This window comes from Eschrichtius robustus, chromosome 3 (genome assembly GCF_028021215.1).
Source record: "Eschrichtius robustus isolate mEscRob2 chromosome 3, mEscRob2.pri, whole genome shotgun sequence".
Lineage (NCBI taxonomy): Eukaryota > Metazoa > Chordata > Mammalia > Artiodactyla > Eschrichtiidae > Eschrichtius > Eschrichtius robustus.
The window spans coordinates 59,106,596-59,123,153 of record NC_090826.1 but is presented as its reverse complement, the minus strand read 5'-3'; the positions used below and the strand labels follow the sequence as shown (position 1 = coordinate 59,123,153).

The window sequence follows — 16,558 nt, the reverse complement described above, 5'->3', positions numbered from 1 at the left end:
CTGTCTGGGTATGTATTCTGGGGTCCTGAGTTCCTGGACCATGTTCTAAAAATTGGGGGAGGGGATAGGCTCTTGATGGACATGTCCCCTTCACTTCAGGGTCTTCTCATCTGGAGAGGAAGAGAACAGCTGGAAAAGGGCCAGACAGAGCGGGACCCTTTAAAAGTGTGGCCCCCAGATTCAGGGCCCCTCCTGCTGTGTTGTGTCTAAGGCCAGTGCTGCTCTGAACCCTGGTCCTCCAAGGAGTGCAATATGAGAATTGATAACTTCCTTTATACCTTTCAGATTTATACTGTTGAGTTCTGTGGTTCTGGAAGTGCCCTTTCGACAGAGTTGAAAGTCCCAATTCCTAATCACAATGTTAGAAATGAAAAGGAGGTACCCTGGTGCCTAACATTCAACTCACAGATGGGAGCTCTGCTCAGTTCTTTCTTTGGACCACTGAGGCTGCCAAGTGACAAGCAGTTGTAGCCATTCTGGTTCCTAACCAGGAGGATATACAAACTCTGAGCATTGCTTCTGCCAAGCCAGGCATCCCACAGTTTCTTATACAGACTCTTATTATCCATTCTCAGCCCTGGGTCTCTGCACAGCCTGGTGTCCTCAAGTCCAGAGTCTCCTGGACTATGTGGAGATGGGAAGATGGATGAGAACTGGGGTTCCAGCGATTCTGTGTGCAGACTTTGACTCCGCTACCCTGTTGTCAACATCTTGCCTCTTCTGTCTTATGCAACACCTGGTGCTTTCCAGTTCTAAGTGGCTTGGGGGTCTCCGCTACCCTGTTGTCAACATCTTGCCTCTTCTGTCTTATGCAACACCTGGTGCTTTCCAGTTCTAAGTGGCTTGGGGGTCTATTGGACATGTTGGCTCACTTTTCCAAAGTATCCCTTCTGTAGCATTTCTGCTGTGCCCATCTCTGTGGCTGTCAGGAAATCCTACTCCATCTGTTTTTCATCTTCGAAAAAATTGGTGCAGTCTCTGGTTTGCTCATGTCACTACCATTTTTTTTTCCCCTTGTGATTTAATATCCTATGTGTTCTTTTACTGTTTTTTTGTGGAGTTTCAGGAGTGAGAGGAGGAAAACATAAGTAGCCAATTCACCATGTTTGACTGAGATTTATTATCTCTAGTTATTTTTTCATTGAAGTATAGTTAATTTACAGTATTATATTAGTTTCAGATATACAGCATAGAGATTCAGGTTTAAAAAAAAATTTTTTTTTTTTACAGATTATACTCTATTAACAGTTATTATAAAATAATGGCTATAATCCCCTATGCTGTACAATATATCCTTGTTGTTTTTCTATTTTATACATAGCAGTTTGTATCTCTTAATCTCATACCCCTTACATGCCACACACCCCTTCCCTCTCCCTGCAGGTAACCACTAGTTTGTTTTCTATATCTGTTTCTGTTTTGCTATATACATTCATTTGTATTATTTTTTAGATTCCACATATAAGTGATATCATATAGTATTTATTTTTCTCTGACATAAGCAAAGCATAATATTCTCTAGGTCCATTCACATAGCTGCAAATGGCAGAATTTCATTCTTTTTTATGGCTGAGTAATATTCCATTGTGTGTGCTTATGTGTGTGTGTGTGTGTGTATTTATGTATGTATATTTATATATATATATTTATACCACATCTTCTTTATCCATTTGTCTGTCGGTGGACACTTGGATTGCTTCCATATCTTGGCTACTGAAAATAGTGCTGCTATGAACATTAGGGTGCATGTATCTTTTTGAATTAGTGTTTTCATTTTTTCTGGATATATACCCAGGAGTGGAATTGCTGGATCATATGGTAGTTCTATTTTTAGTTTTTTGAGGAACCTCCATACTGTTTTCTGTAGTGGCTGCACCAATTTACATTCCCACCAACAGTGTACAGAGTTCCTTTTTCTCTACATCCTCACCAACACTTGTTTTTTGTAGACTTTTTTTTTTTTTTGGCTGTGTTGGGTCTTCGTTTCTGTGCGCAGGCTTTCTCTAGTTGCGGCGAGCGGGGGCCACTCTTCATCGTGGTGTGCGGGCTTCTCATTGTCGCGGCCTCTCTTGTTGTGGAGCACAGGCTCTACACGCGCAGGCTCAGTAGTTGTGGCTCACGGGCCTAGTTGCTCCGCGGCATGTGGGATCTTCCCAGACCAGGGCTCAAACCCGTGTCCTCTGCATTGGCAGGCAGATTCTTAACCACTGTGCCACCAGGGAAGCCCCCTGTAGACTTTTTGATGGTAGTCATTCTGATGGGTGTGAGGTAATATCTCACTGTGCTTTGACTTGCATTTCTCTAATATTAGAGATGTTGAGCATCTTTTCATGTGCCTGTTGGCCATCTGTATATCTTCTTTGGAAAAATGTCTATTCAAGTCTTCTGCCCATTTTTTGACTGGATTGTTTGTTTTTTTGATATTGAGTTGTATGAGCTGTTTGTATATTTTGGATATTAATCCCTTGTCAGTTGCATCAGTTGCACATATTTTCTCCCATTCTGTAGGCTGTATTTTTGTTTTATCATTGCTTTCCTTTGCATGCAAAAACTTTTAAGTTTAATTAGGTCCCATTTGTTTATTTTTGCTTTTATTTCTTTTGCCTTAGGGGACAGATCCAAAAAAAAATTGCTGTGATTTATGTCAAAGAGTGTTCTGCCTATGTTATCTTCTTTATGGTATCATGTTCTACATTTAGGTCTTTAATCAATTTTGAGTTTATTTTTGTATACAGTGTGAGGAAATGTTGTAATCTCATTCTTTTACATGTAGCTGTCCAGTTTCCCCAGCACTACTTATTAAAGTGACTATCTTTTCTCCATTGTATATTCTTGCTTCCTTTCTCATCGATTAATTGACCACAGGTGTATAGGTTTATTTCTGGGCTCACTATTCTGTTCCATTGATCTATGTGTCTGTTTTTGTGCCAGTACCATGCTGTTTTGATTACTGTAGCTTTGTAGTATAGTCTGAAATCTGGGAAGGTGACACCTCCAGCTTTATTCTTTTTTTCTCAAGATTGCTTTGGCAATTCTGGGTCTTTTGTGGTTCCATATAAATTTTAGGATTATTTGTTTTAGTTCTGTGAAAAAAGTCATGGGTATTTTCATAGGGACTGTATTAAATCTGTAGATAGCTCTGGGTAGCATGGCCATTTTAACAATATTAATTATTCTGATATAAGAGCATGGGAGAGCTTTCCACTTCTTTGTATTATCTTCAGTTTCCTTCATCAGTATTTCATAGTTTGCAGAGTATAGGTCTTATATCTTCTTGGTTAAGTTTATTCCTAGGTATTTTATTCTTTTTAATGTGATTTTAAATGGGATTTTTTTTTTTTTACTTTCTCTTTCTGATAGTTCATTATTAGTGACTGAGGGTTTAAATGATACTAATAAAGGAGCGGGTGCTGATGTTCATGAAGGTTTGGTCTATATCAGAATGGCCTCAAATTCCTTCTTTCCTGCATTATTTCCTTATCTTCCTAGATTTCCTCAGAGAACCAGGGATTCACCACACTGTCAAATTGTCTTCAAGCCACACTGGGTCAGTGGAAAGAACAGCCCTAATTTTCCAGACGGCAGTTATTCTTATGTTTCCCTTGTGACCTGATATTCAGGTTCCAGAGCCTAGAACTGAGCCCAGTCTCATAACCCCAGTGGGAGCTGGCTCACCAAGGTCATTTTGGAAATGTAGTCTATGCTTTTTTTCCTCCATTAAGACTCCTCTGTTCTTGAACTTGCTCAACAGAGTATAAAACAGACAAAATGGATAGAGGCAGTTTTTATTACTCTAATCTCCTTAATGAGTTCTATGGTGAGTTAAACCCATTCATGGTCCTTATTGATATGGAAGTGTATGTGAACGTTCCTTTGCACAATTATGAACTTATTATTATATTCCTGTCTGTGTATAAGTCTTTAATTTGGAAAAACCCTTTACCTCTTATATTAACTTTGTCCATACTCTGAAGAAGGGGTTTTGAGAAGCAGCAGAGCCTATATTTGAGAGCTTCCTGTGGGTAATTTTAAAAAGGATGCTTTCAGACTAGAGTGTGTCCTGAAGAAAGCACCCAAGGTACTTAAATCATGTCTCTGAGGGGTGGCTGAAAAAGTTGGTCATTTTTATCAGAGAGGAGAGGAAACACAGGCAGATGAGTTGCAGGTTTCAAGTACCTAAGGAACTTTTGTGGAAAAAGGACCTCATCTGCTGTGGGACTCCTACAGGCAGACCTAGGACCAGTGGTGCAAGTTAAGGAGGATGAATGCTGACCGTGAGTTGGAATCTGACCATTTGAACTGCCTCAGAGACAGTGAGACCCCTGTCTCTGGAGGAATTTAAGTGGATGCTCTTTGACTCCTTGGCAGAGCAGTTGGTTATGGGAGGGGACCCAACGTCCAGCTTAGACAGTCATCCTATGACTTTTAAGTCCTCAGGTTTGGAGAGTCAGGTTTGGCATTTGATAGGAACTGATACGTCTCTTTTGTCTTATTGGTTTCCATGGTAGAGCCTATAAGAATTTTTAAACTGTTTCCAAAGTATCTTCCCAGAAGCTGTTTCTGAATTGTGCATCCTTTCTCTTGCAGGAGAAAATGCAGAAGTTTCCATGGACGTTTCCCTGGCTTACCGAGATGATATGTTTGCTGAGTGGACTGAAATGGCCCATGAGAGAGTGCCCCGGAAACTCAAATGTACCTTCACCTCACCCAAGGTAGGGTACCTTGAAGTCTCAGTTGATGGGTTTTTTTATTTGGTTTCCAGGTATGTGGGAACATTTGCTCAGACACATTTCTTGTTCCTAAGCATGCGTGACCCACAAAGGTTAGTAGTCACCGTCCTTTGTCCTAGAAGAGGGCAATGTAGATATTTCATGTCCCTGCAAAGGAGGAAAGAACAGAAGAAGGAATGTCTGTTTGAAGTGATTTAGTTGTTTCTCTGAAATACCTCCATAAAAGTAAATTCTTGGTTCTTTGGATATTAACAAAAAGTGTTTGAAGATCATTGCTAAGTTAATTTTAGGTGTACAAATCTGTTCATATTGGTTCAATGCATTCGTCTGCTTCTCTGTTTCATCGGCATCTCTGTTGCCAAAGTCAGTGTGCAGGTGTGAAGACTAACAATCCCAGGGAACAAACACCACAGACAAAAAGAGGACCTGAGGGAGAAATCTAGTTTCCTTTGAGACCTCTCAGTTCTCTTACATACTTTTAGGACTCTCCTTTCTTTGGTTCTTCCAGGAAGACTCATTTAACCACCAAGGGGAGGAAAGCCACTATCCTTCATTGAGAGTAGGGAGACACTTTCTCTTGGACAAAGTCCTTAGATTCTCTAGGAATTAAAATACAGGCATGGACTCAGTGACCCTCAGAGGATAGTGGGATTTGTCTGTATAAGGACCAAATCAGAATTAGTGAGGGGCCCTTTTCCAGTGCCACATGCTGCCCTCACACATGCCTCCCCAAGATTCTGTCCCCCTCCCCACTCACCACCCCCTTCACCCCCTTGAAAGTCTCTGTAAAGTTGAAATGGAGCCGTAGTTACTGTTACTCATGGCTACTCACATTCCTCAAGAGTGTTGACAAGGAGCACCACCAGCTAGGTGATCTCTGATGTCCCTTCACAGACATAAATAGTCTTGTTTTCTTTGCATGAAACGCATGAGAGGCCAAACTGCACTGAAGCACATTCCTGATTATGTCATTTGTCACTTGACATCTTCAGGTCAGTTGCTCCTGAAGGATTTGGGCTACTTTGTAGTACTCGCTCTGTTGACTGATTTAGTTCCTCTCTTCTCCTAACATTGGCCTTTCCTAACTTCACTTTTGCCTATAACTGGAAAGTTGGGGCTCCCTGTGGAATGGTAAGAATGGCAGGTTGAAGCCTCTGAGTACCATGCCCCTGCCCGGTCCATCCTGCCCCGAAGAGGAGTAAGACGGGGCCGGGCAGGTTCATGAACATTAGTTAAAGGCCTGGATTTGGAGCAAAACATAGTTGGCTTCACTTCCAGGCTGTTTCACTTACTGACTGCATGACCTCAGGCAAGCTTGCTTCATCTGTCCAAGCTTCAGTTTCTCCTTTGCAGAATAGGATAATAATACCTGCCCTGGGAATTTTTAGAAGGACCAGATGAGATAATGAACCTTATCACTTAACATCAAGTCTGGGACACGTTTCACTAGTCGGGCCAACAGGACAAAAGGTATAAATTAAAACTCTCATGGGCAAACCATGCACCCTACACATAAGCATCTTTTGGGGCACCTGGTGTTTGTTAATTCTCCCTCCCCAGGTTCCCTATACAAGAGCTATGGAAAGTGTGGTCTAAGGACTAACAGCGTCAGCATCACCTGGTGGCTTGTAGGAAATGCAGATTCCCAGGGCACACCCCAAACCTAGGAATCAAAATCTCAGCTTGTAGGACCAAGGAATCTGTGTTTTAACAGGATTTCAGTTCCTTCTCTTAAGCTTGATAAAGTTTGAAAATCACTTCAGTAGACCCTTTGCTGAATGGTCAAATATAGGGTTCCCCCCACCCAAAAGCCATCTGGAATTGTTTCGGGTAGGCCTTTGGGGGCAATCTATAGGTAAAAACGAATGGTCAAGAGAAATTGGAGGTAGCAGGAGAGAAATATGTAATATTTCTAGATCTTTGTATGCAGTGGAGGAAATTAATTAAAAGTTGACCTCATCATTCAGAGATAAGACTGGTTGGCTGTCTAAGCTAAAGGATATAAAGCTTTTGGATATGGAATTTCAACCTCGGAAAAGGGAAAAGTCATTTCTCACCTTACGTATACACTTAGAGGACACTGAGAAGCAGAGTCAGGGGGAGGCGGTTAAGAAGACTGTAACTGCTTCTTAATGACAGTTGCTTAATTATCTTTAGGGTGTGCTGATGCCTTTCAAGAAAGATATTAAACCTTGAAAAATGTGAAGGAAATGAATCATCAAATCTATGCTTTTTGATTGCAGTGAAATTTAGACCTGAGTTTGAAGATTAAATGAGAAATTGCTTTAAAGCTTTTTAGTCCCTGGTGGATTGTGAAGTTAAAAAAAATAAAAGTCAAGTTGCCACCTGCTGTAATTTGTCCTAATTAGCCAGGCTTATGCTGGATTTGGGGGAAGGCGGAGGGGCGTGGGGGAAAGGAAAAGGAGGGAGGAAGAGAGAGAAGGAAATCTTTCTTCCTAAATGCCCTAAATACTGGCAGAGGCAGAACCTCAGTGAATAAGGAAAAGTCCCCAGCAGGATACAGTGAATTTGTCTCTGAGACAGGTAGGCCAGGCCAGGATCCCAGGACCCTGTGTGTCTCTCTCATTTGTTGGACTTAGGTAAATTTGTCTCATGTGGTGGTGTTACCCTCTCTGTAAGGACAGGGAAGTGGAGAACACACAGAGACCCATGACGGGGCATTAGAAGGAACCCCAGAGATCGTATAATTTTTTTTTTAATTAATTAATTAATTTATTTTTAACATCTTTATTGGAGTATAATTGCTTTACAATGGTGTATTAGTTTCTGCTTTATAACAAAGTGAATCAGTTATACATATACATATGTCCCTATATCCCTTCCCTCTTGCATCTCCCTCCCTCCCGCCCTCCCTATCCCACCCCTCTAGGTGGTCACAAAGCACAGAGCTGATGTCCCTGTGCTATGCGGCTGCTTCCCACTAGCTATCTATTTTACGTTTGGTAGTGTATATATGTCCATGCCACTCTCTCTCTTTGTCTTACCCGTCCCCCTCCCCATATCCTCAAGTCCATTCTCTAGTAGGTCTGTGTCTTTATTCCCGTCTTGCCACTAGGTTCTTCATGACCTTTGTTTTTCTTTTCCTTAGATTCCATATATATGTGTTAGCATACTGTATTTGTTTTTCTCTTTCTGACTTACTTCACTCTGTATGACAGACTCTGACTCCATCCACCTCACTACAAATAACTCCATTTCGTTTCTTTTTATGGCTGAGTTGTATTCCATTGTATATATGTGCCACATCTTCTTTATCCATTCATTCGATGATGGACACCTAGGTTGCTTCCATGTCCTGGCTATTGTAAATAGAGCTGCAATGAACATTTTGATACATGACTCTTTTTGAATTATGTTTTTCTCGCTTTACTTAGGAAGAAAGTGAGGCCAAATGAGGTGGATGACCTTCCCCAGGTACCCAGCAAGGGGTGAGGTCAGGACTAGAATTTCAGCCTCCTGGCTTGAAGTTCAGCGCCCTCCTTATCCCAGCACAATGCCTGCCTTCAGGCATGTCTGAGGCAAAACAGCATTCCTTTCTTCCTGCTGCACTCACGCACCCTCCTCTGCATCAGAGCTGGAGGCTGGACTTGGGAGACCCACGTCCTCAACCCAATTCTGCCATGACTTTTGGACCTTGGGTGAGCCACATAATCAAGCCAGTGGCATTAGACTAAATAAGTTTTGTTTCCTTCAAACTCTCAATTGCTGTAAATAAGACCCTGACTGGAAACACATCAGAAAACCCACCTCTTGCTGTTACCATAGCAGGTAATCAGCCTCCTGAGTGCAGCTTCATCTGAGGCTGAATTAGAGCCTGCACTGTATTTTCAGTAGTTCTGCAGAGTCCTAATAATAGCCTTGATTTGTAAGTATAAGAGAAAGGAGCAGAGGGGAGAGGAAGACAGATCTATACAGGAAGACTCATCCAACCTGCAGCTGAGGTTTGGCAAAGAAGGATCATTTCTACAGAAGAATTTTTAAAATCTTACATGCCGTGTCTAATCAACTGGTAGTTCTGATAAGAGCCCCTTAGACCTTAGTGGATGAAAAATTATCATGATTGATTAGTGATGTCTGCCATGAATGGGAAAGGGAAAAATGGAAGTGCATAAGCCAGATATTTGCCTGCTCTACCTCTACTTATGTCATGTGTGTCTTCCATTCCTGTACAAAGGTCTGTTTATTGCACTCTAAGCTCTGACTGTCCAGTAAAGAGCCCCCCTCCCCACCCCCCATCCCCCGCCCCAAGATCACAGAAGAAACAGACTCCTTGGTATCTTCCTTTTGATTTCTGCACTGGACTTTTTACTCTGAAGATTTACAAAAAATTTTGGAGGCCCTGAGAATTCAGGCTTAGGAACACCAAATCAGTCCCCCATCACTTCATCAGGAGGTATCAAGCAAACATTGAAGCTGGCATACGAACCCAGCAGTGAAGACAAGACACTCATCTGCTTTATCAGGGAAGAGTCCTCGGTTGCTGAAGCTCCTGCCTATATGTGTCCATACGTACCCACTTTCCCCACCCCTCAGCTGGGACACATAGCCATGTGTCCTGCGAAGGTAGAGCAGAATTTAGTTTTCAAAAGCAAGTTGTACTACTTGCCAATCTCCCACTGCCATGTGCTGGCTGTTACCTCTTAAATTGCTTGGCAGGAAGTCCAAGAGGCTTTTCTAGAAACTGGGCTAAATTTTTGTTTATTTAATTTCTGCTCCCTCTGCCATCTTGTCTCTTGGGCAGTTAGAAAGCTTTAGAGGCAGAGAATTGCGAGTGGTCATCTCTAGCAAGCTAATCTCATTGTTTCCTTTCATCCCTCTGTGTCTTCCCCAAATTCCAAGGGCTCCTTGGGTAGCTTCTTTTTTTGGTCAAATCAGTAATAAGTAGATATTTTCAGCTTCTTGTAGCTTCTCCTGCAGGCCAAAACCATGTAAATAAGTAGTCATCATCCAAGAAAGTGATGAACATTAAAAAGGGCTTCCTCCTGAACATTTGAGTTGACTGTTCCACAGAGCCTTATAGGTCTCCGACGGTACGCTGCAAATAAAACTGTAGCCCTGGTAGACCAGGTTAGTCTGACGTGAGGCTCTAATGAGGACTGAAGAGCTGAGAAAGGTGTCAAAATAGAAGAAATTTCTGCTTGTTACCTAAAATTTCTGGTTCTATCTCGAATGTGGCTGGGTTTTATTATTATCTTTTTATAAATGTATTTATTTCTTTTTGGCTGTGTTGGGTCTTCGTTGCTGTGCGCGGGCTTTCTCTAGTTGCAGTGATTGGGGCTACTCTTCGTTGTGGTGCGCGTGCTTCTCACTGTGGTGGCTTCTCTTGTTGCAGAGCACGGGCTCTAGGCACACGGGCTTCAGTAGTTGTGGCTCGTGGGTTCAGTAGATGTGGCTCGTGGGCTCTAGAACGCAGGCTCAGTAGTTGTGGCTCATGGGCTTAGGTGCTCTGTGGCATGTGGGATCTTCCTGGACCAGGGCTTGAACCCAGGTCCCCTGCATTGGCAGGTGGATTCTTCTTAACCACTGTACCACCAGGGAAGTCCCTGGGTTTTATTTTGGGGGAGGTGGCAGCTTGTAGATGCCATGCCTCCAGTGTACCCTATTATCTGTACCTCTGAGGTATACCTTTAAACATTAGCTTTTTAGAATTGGTGATATGAGGCAAAGGCAAGACAATTCAGACATAGTCTATTGGAAATAGTGACCATGCCTCAAACCCTCCACTCTTCTTCCAGACCGCAGAACATGAGGGCCGTTACTATGAATGTGACGTCCTTCCTTTCATGGAAATTGGGTCTGTGGCTCATAAGTATTACCTTCTAAACATCCGGCTGCCTGTGAATGAGAAGAAGAAAATCAACGTTGGGATTGGAGAGATTAAGGATATCCGGCTGGTGGTAAGTGAATCTGATTGATCCAGGCAGCCTGTCACATCAGAGCACTGGCTAAGAACACTGGTTGTGAGCATGTGTATTGGAAAGACGCTCCATCTCGCTCTTGAATTCTCCATGTCTCAACTATTTCATTAAGAAGTAAGAAGAATAACAAACCCATGGAAATGGAAAGTAATGCAATTATTGTGTCCATTTAAGATTTTATTATGATGATCATGATTATATAGTGAATAACACCAAGATATAAGTAATTTTATTTTTAACATGTTTCACCTTGCAAGCACAAATGTTAAAGGGAGCAGTCATGATTTAGGTTCTTTCCATTTTATCTCTTTAGTAGGGGAAAAAATAGAATGTGCAGCATGACTTTTTATATCTAATTTAGGTTTTTTTACATCTAAAAAACAAATACATATTTACTCTAGAAAATCAGAAGCACAAATAAGCACAGAGTAGAACATAAACATTACCTGTAACATCCTGCCATCTAGAGAAATAACCACTTTGAGGTTATGCTGTATCTCCTCAATTTTTTTCTCTGTGTATATACGTATATAATCCTTCCCTCACAAAAAAAAGGCCATCATACTCAACTGACTCTTTCGTTCCTTGCTTTTTAAAATTAATTGTATGTATCTTTCCTTGGAAGAAATTTTGAGAATATTTAAAATGTCTTAATTTGGGATTATTCTACATGAAACCCAGAATTTCAGTGTTTCTGTATCTTCATTAGCAAATACTAAAAGCACTTTGATACAGTGGTTTTTAAGAGTTTCTTCACTGTGAAATAGGGTGGCTGGTGCTTACGTATATACCAACTTTCATGGGCATACTATGTCAGTAGGCACCCACAAAATCTTTTTCATTTCTTGAAGAGAGAATGTGTTTATATGCAACTCCTGTGGCAATGACATCCATTCCACCCCTTTCTCTCCACTAAAGGAAGGATATTGTAACACAAGTAAGGTATAATGAAATTTTATGGGAATAACCTGAAAGCCACTCTGACAAATTAAAAAAAAAAGTTGTTATCATTAACAATACTGTATTAATAGAAACAAATCACATTACAACTGTATTCCAACTGTTGGCACAATGTAGGCACTCAATATTTGTCTAATGAGTGTATTAACTAGACACCCACATATTACTGAACGCCCACATATTATTAAAAACGTGATGGAAAATATTTGTGTTGAGATCTGGGATTGATTTACCAATGAATGGCCAGGGTATGTGTAAAGTTACATATGTATTCAAGATGTTGATAATATAATACATTTCTCTGAGTTCATAAAGAGTTGGTGACCAAAAAAAAAAAAATTCATGGTATATTGTGAATACAGTATAAATATACTTTGTAGTACTGCTTAGCATTCCACAGTATGGATTTACCTTAACACGCTTTACCAATGCCAACATTTTGGGCATCTAAGATAGCTCCAATTTTTCAATGAAAACCTTACAGACAAATCTTTGATCATGTTCTTAATCATTCCCTTAGGATAGAGTGAGTCTATCTTTATGCCTTTTGATTTATATTTCTACAATGCCTGAGGAGGGGCCCAGGGAGGTAGTATTAGAACAGTACATGCTGTGAATGTTAGCGCTCTTGATCTTGAAAGTTCAGCAAAAAAGATCTCCATTTACCTCTCCCCAGAATGCATCTGCTGGTAGAAAATAACACTAAGATATATTGACCTTCAAAATTATGATTGGTCTCTATCTAGGGAATTCACCAAAATGGAGGCTTCACCAAGGTGTGGTTTGCCATGAAGACCTTCCTTACACCCAGCATCTTCATCATTATGGTGTGGTACTGGAGGAGGATCACCATGATGTCTCGACCCCCAGTGCTTCTGGAAAAGTAAGAGCTGATTTTGGAGCACCCTTAAGGAACACTGGCATCCTGTGATTTGCCTGCCGTGGACCTGGTTTTGCTGGGGGCCTAGTTCAAGTGGTCAGTGTGTTATCAATACTTGGGCTGGTGATTTGACCACACATCAGCCTGGACTCCTTTTTCTCCTTCAGCTTTCATGTGCAAATTATTATTAAATCCTAGGAGTTCTACTGCTCTCATATTTCCAGCTCTCTGTTGTATCTTTGCTCTTCATTCCCATGTTCTGCATCAGATACCTCTCTCTATTACAGTGGACGAACTGCCTTGCTGCTAACTGATCCCAACCCCTCTCACTGCCAGAAGGACGATGTTTCTGTAGACATAGCCCCTTTCTCTCCCACATTATTGACTTTTTCCTTTCTGCTGGATGATTCCCATTAATACACAGACACACTCTGCCTTCTCCCATTCTTAGTCAAAACTCTTTGTACTTCCCCCTGAAGCCACCACACCAATATTCTGCTCCTTTTTACAGCAAAACTCCTCAAAAGTCTTGTCTGTATATCTTCTCCTCCTGCTTTTTCTTGAGCTCCTTGACCCTTTATTAAAATTGCTTAACAGAATCACCAATGACCTCCACATTCCAAATCCAATGCTCATTTCTCAGTCCTCGCTTTTCTTGACTTGTCGTTAGCATTTGGCATAACTGATCACTCCCTTTTTCTTCATAGAGCCTCCTCCACATTCTCATTGTTATTCTCCTTTGCTGACCACTCAGTCCCCATGGCTGCTTCCAACGATTTTTCCGACCTCTTAAACTTTGGAACCAGGGCTCGGTCTTTGGACGTCTTCTTTTTCTTAGCTACGCTGCTTTCCCTGGGTGATCTCATCTAGTGTTGTGGTCTTAAAAAATCATCTACACTCTGATGACTCTACATTTACATGGTCAACCTCAGCTTCTCCCAAATCTAGACCTAAATATTCTACCTGTTTACTTAACATCTTCATTTACACAGAAATGTAACACATACGAAGAACACTTGTTTTCCTCTCACTTCGAACTTGCTCCTCTTCGGGGCCTCCTGGTCTTAGGAATTGGCAACTCTATCCTTTCAGCTGCTCAGAAGCAGCTGAGCAGGCATGCAGGAGGCATCCTTTACTTCTCTTTATTTACACGCCTCTTCCAACACACCAGGAAATCTCACCATTTCCATTCCTACCACCCTAATCTAACTCACCATGATTTCTCATTTCTAACCTGGATTATAGGAAATAGCCTATTATTTGCTATAAGATGCTCCTATTGTTTCCATCATTTTCCTTCCTGAAATCTGGTCATACAGCAGCCAGACTGTTCCCTTTTAAGTAGAAATTGGATGACGTCACTGCTCTGCTCAAAGCTCTCTATTGGCTTTTCATTTCCTTTGCTCTGGCCTATAAACCCTCGATGATCCCGGCTCTTCACCACCTCTAATTTTATCTGCCTATTCTCTGCACCACCTACCATCCACCTTGATGGTTCTCAGACATGCCCAGCATGCGCCCACCGTAGAGCCTTTGCACTTGCTGTTCTCTTCATCTGAAGTGCTCCTTCCCAGGTATCATTGTGGCTCAATGCCTCATTTCCTTCAGGACCTGATATAATTTCTGTCTTAAAGGCTTTTTCCCATCTACCTTATTTAAATTGCACCTGATCTCTCTCTCCATTCTCCTACCTTGCTTTATTATACTTCTTCATAATACTCATTCTCTATTTATTTATTATCATTCCTCCCATACCCCTCCACTCACCCCATCTGAATACAAGCATCACTAGAGCAGAATTCTTGCCTACTTTGTTTACTACTATATCCCCAGCATTTAGAATAGTGACTGGCACATAGTAGGAGCTCAATAAATATAAATTTGTTGAATGAATGAATGGAATGATGTCACTCCATTGCTTAACCTTCTTATTGGATCCTCAGTCCTTTCAAGATAATTTTCAAATTCTCTAATGAGGTATGCAAGTTTCTTTACCAGCTCAGCCTTTTTTATTTCTCTGGTATCATGTCCTGTCATTTCCTGATATGTGCCACATACAGATCCCCAAATGCTTCAGGCTGTTCCCGACTTCCGTGCCTCCCTCCAGGCTCTCTCCTCTGCTTGGAATGCCCTTCCACCTCCCTAATCTTGACTCACAACTCAGTTCAATTTCTGTCTCTATCAAAGTGAGAAGTCCTGGTAGCAGCCTGTGCACACTTCTGTCACATTACTTATCACACTTTGGCTCAGCCACTGAATATACCTCCTTGAAGGAAAGAACTGGTCCTATTCATTTAGGTATGTATGTCCCTAACAAAATGCCTGGTACATGATTTGTGCTTAATAAACATATCATGGGTATGAATGAAAGTGTGAATAAGTCAGTAACAAAATGATTGATATTTTGATAGAGAAGTGGAAATAACAGGAGAAAAGCAAAATAAAAATGAAACAAGCAGCTAAAATAATTTGTATTTCATATTGTTTGGAGTCATGTATTATTGAAACAAATATGCTTGTATACTTTATAGTTGCTGAGGATATCATAATATCATTCTTAATGATCAGGTTAATGATAACCTGAATAGGTAAGAGCAGATAATTATACTCAGTGAGGTCTGTTTAAGAAGGCAAGGGAGGGTGAAAACACTATAGGAAGCTCTTGATCTGAGGTGGCACCAAGATAAAGTTCAGAGCATTCAGGAGGTTAGGTTCAGTTACTGTGTAGAAAGATTAATATAACACTCCTTCATTCTGCAGTGGTGCCAGTGAAAGAAGACATTTAGCATCTCCGTGTAAAAACTCATTATGAGAGCGAAGAAACTGATCATATGGCTTCAGTCCCAATATGTAACATCTCAGTTCCCAAAACTGGGTTTTGATTTTTAAATCAAAAATGTTTTGCCTCCCAGATGAACAAAGTAGTTTTCCTGATATTTTCTCACCATCAGAGTCATCTTTGCCCTTGGGATTTCCATGACTTTTATCAATATCCCAGTGGAATGGTTTTCCATTGGGTTTGACTGGACCTGGATGCTACTGTTTGGCGATATCCGACAGGGCATCTTCTATGCAATGCTTCTCTCCTTCTGGATCATCTTCTGTGGTGAGCACATGATGGTAAGAGCGCCCTGGGGAAGAGGCAGGGGGTGAGGCAGAATAAACTAGTGGTTACAGGAGTAGTGAGCTCAAGAGCCCTGGAGTCAGACCTGTGGTTCAGATTCCTGCATTACCACTTATAAACTAGCTGGCAAGTGACTTGATCACTCTGAATCTCAGGTTCCTCAACTATAAAATGGGTTTTAAAGGCTAATGTATAGGTTTCTCGTGAGGTTTAAATGAGATAACGTGGATAAGTATTTAGCAGAAAGTAAATGCACAAACATTAATGATTATCACTCTTTCTTGTCCTTTGGCTTCAGCTCTGCTTGTCCCTAGGACCAAGGTAACCGCCAGAGAATGTGGGCCGGGCTCTTTCCAGCTGGCAATTTGTCCAGGTGGCCTAGTAACCCCTATTACCCTGAAATACTGACCTCCCTGGTCTCAGTTTGCACAGACACCAAATCATATTTCAAGAGGGATTGAAGATACCATGGATAAAAATAAGAATGGTGCAGTCATCACATTATGGCTAGGAGGATAGGCCAGCTGGAGCTTGGTCCTTGTGTCAGGCACATGGGCTTCATAGTAGAGCGGCCTGTTTTTAAATTCCATTATGGTTTGATCATTGCTTCTGAAGGCTTGCAGCCCTTCCACAAGAGCAGTGAGAGGAGAGAGAGGCTTTTCCTTACAGCTGGGGTGGGCGTGAGGGGTCCTTCAGCCCTCGGCAGCAGGGATGGGAGTTGAGGGGACTCAGGTGCAGCAGCAGGACAGCCAGTCTGGGTGGATTGCCTAGCCTGGATGCTACGACATGTCTTTTACCTCTCCCTGTTTTCTCACTTTACATTCCTTCATTTTCTGTCTCTTAGCATCTTTGTCTATCTATCAAGAGGAATCATTCTTCTTTTTAATGAAGATAGACTTTATTTCTAGTTTCCTAACCATAAGAG

General features: G+C 41.5%; 1 protein-coding gene across 2 annotated transcripts in view; it reads left to right on the top strand.

The window, feature by feature from the left end:
- WLS (Wnt ligand secretion mediator) overlaps positions 1 to 16,558 on the top strand; it is a 106,386-nt gene that overhangs the window by 60,841 nt on the left and 28,987 nt on the right. For both annotated transcript variants that reach the window (XM_068540089.1, XM_068540091.1), the window contains exons 3-6: positions 4,588 to 4,712; positions 10,487 to 10,648; positions 12,376 to 12,512; positions 15,461 to 15,629. In XM_068540089.1, the coding sequence (XP_068396190.1) occupies positions 4,588 to 4,712; positions 10,487 to 10,648; positions 12,376 to 12,512; positions 15,461 to 15,629 (593 nt within the window). The remainder of the gene's footprint in view (positions 1 to 4,587; positions 4,713 to 10,486; positions 10,649 to 12,375; positions 12,513 to 15,460; positions 15,630 to 16,558) is intronic.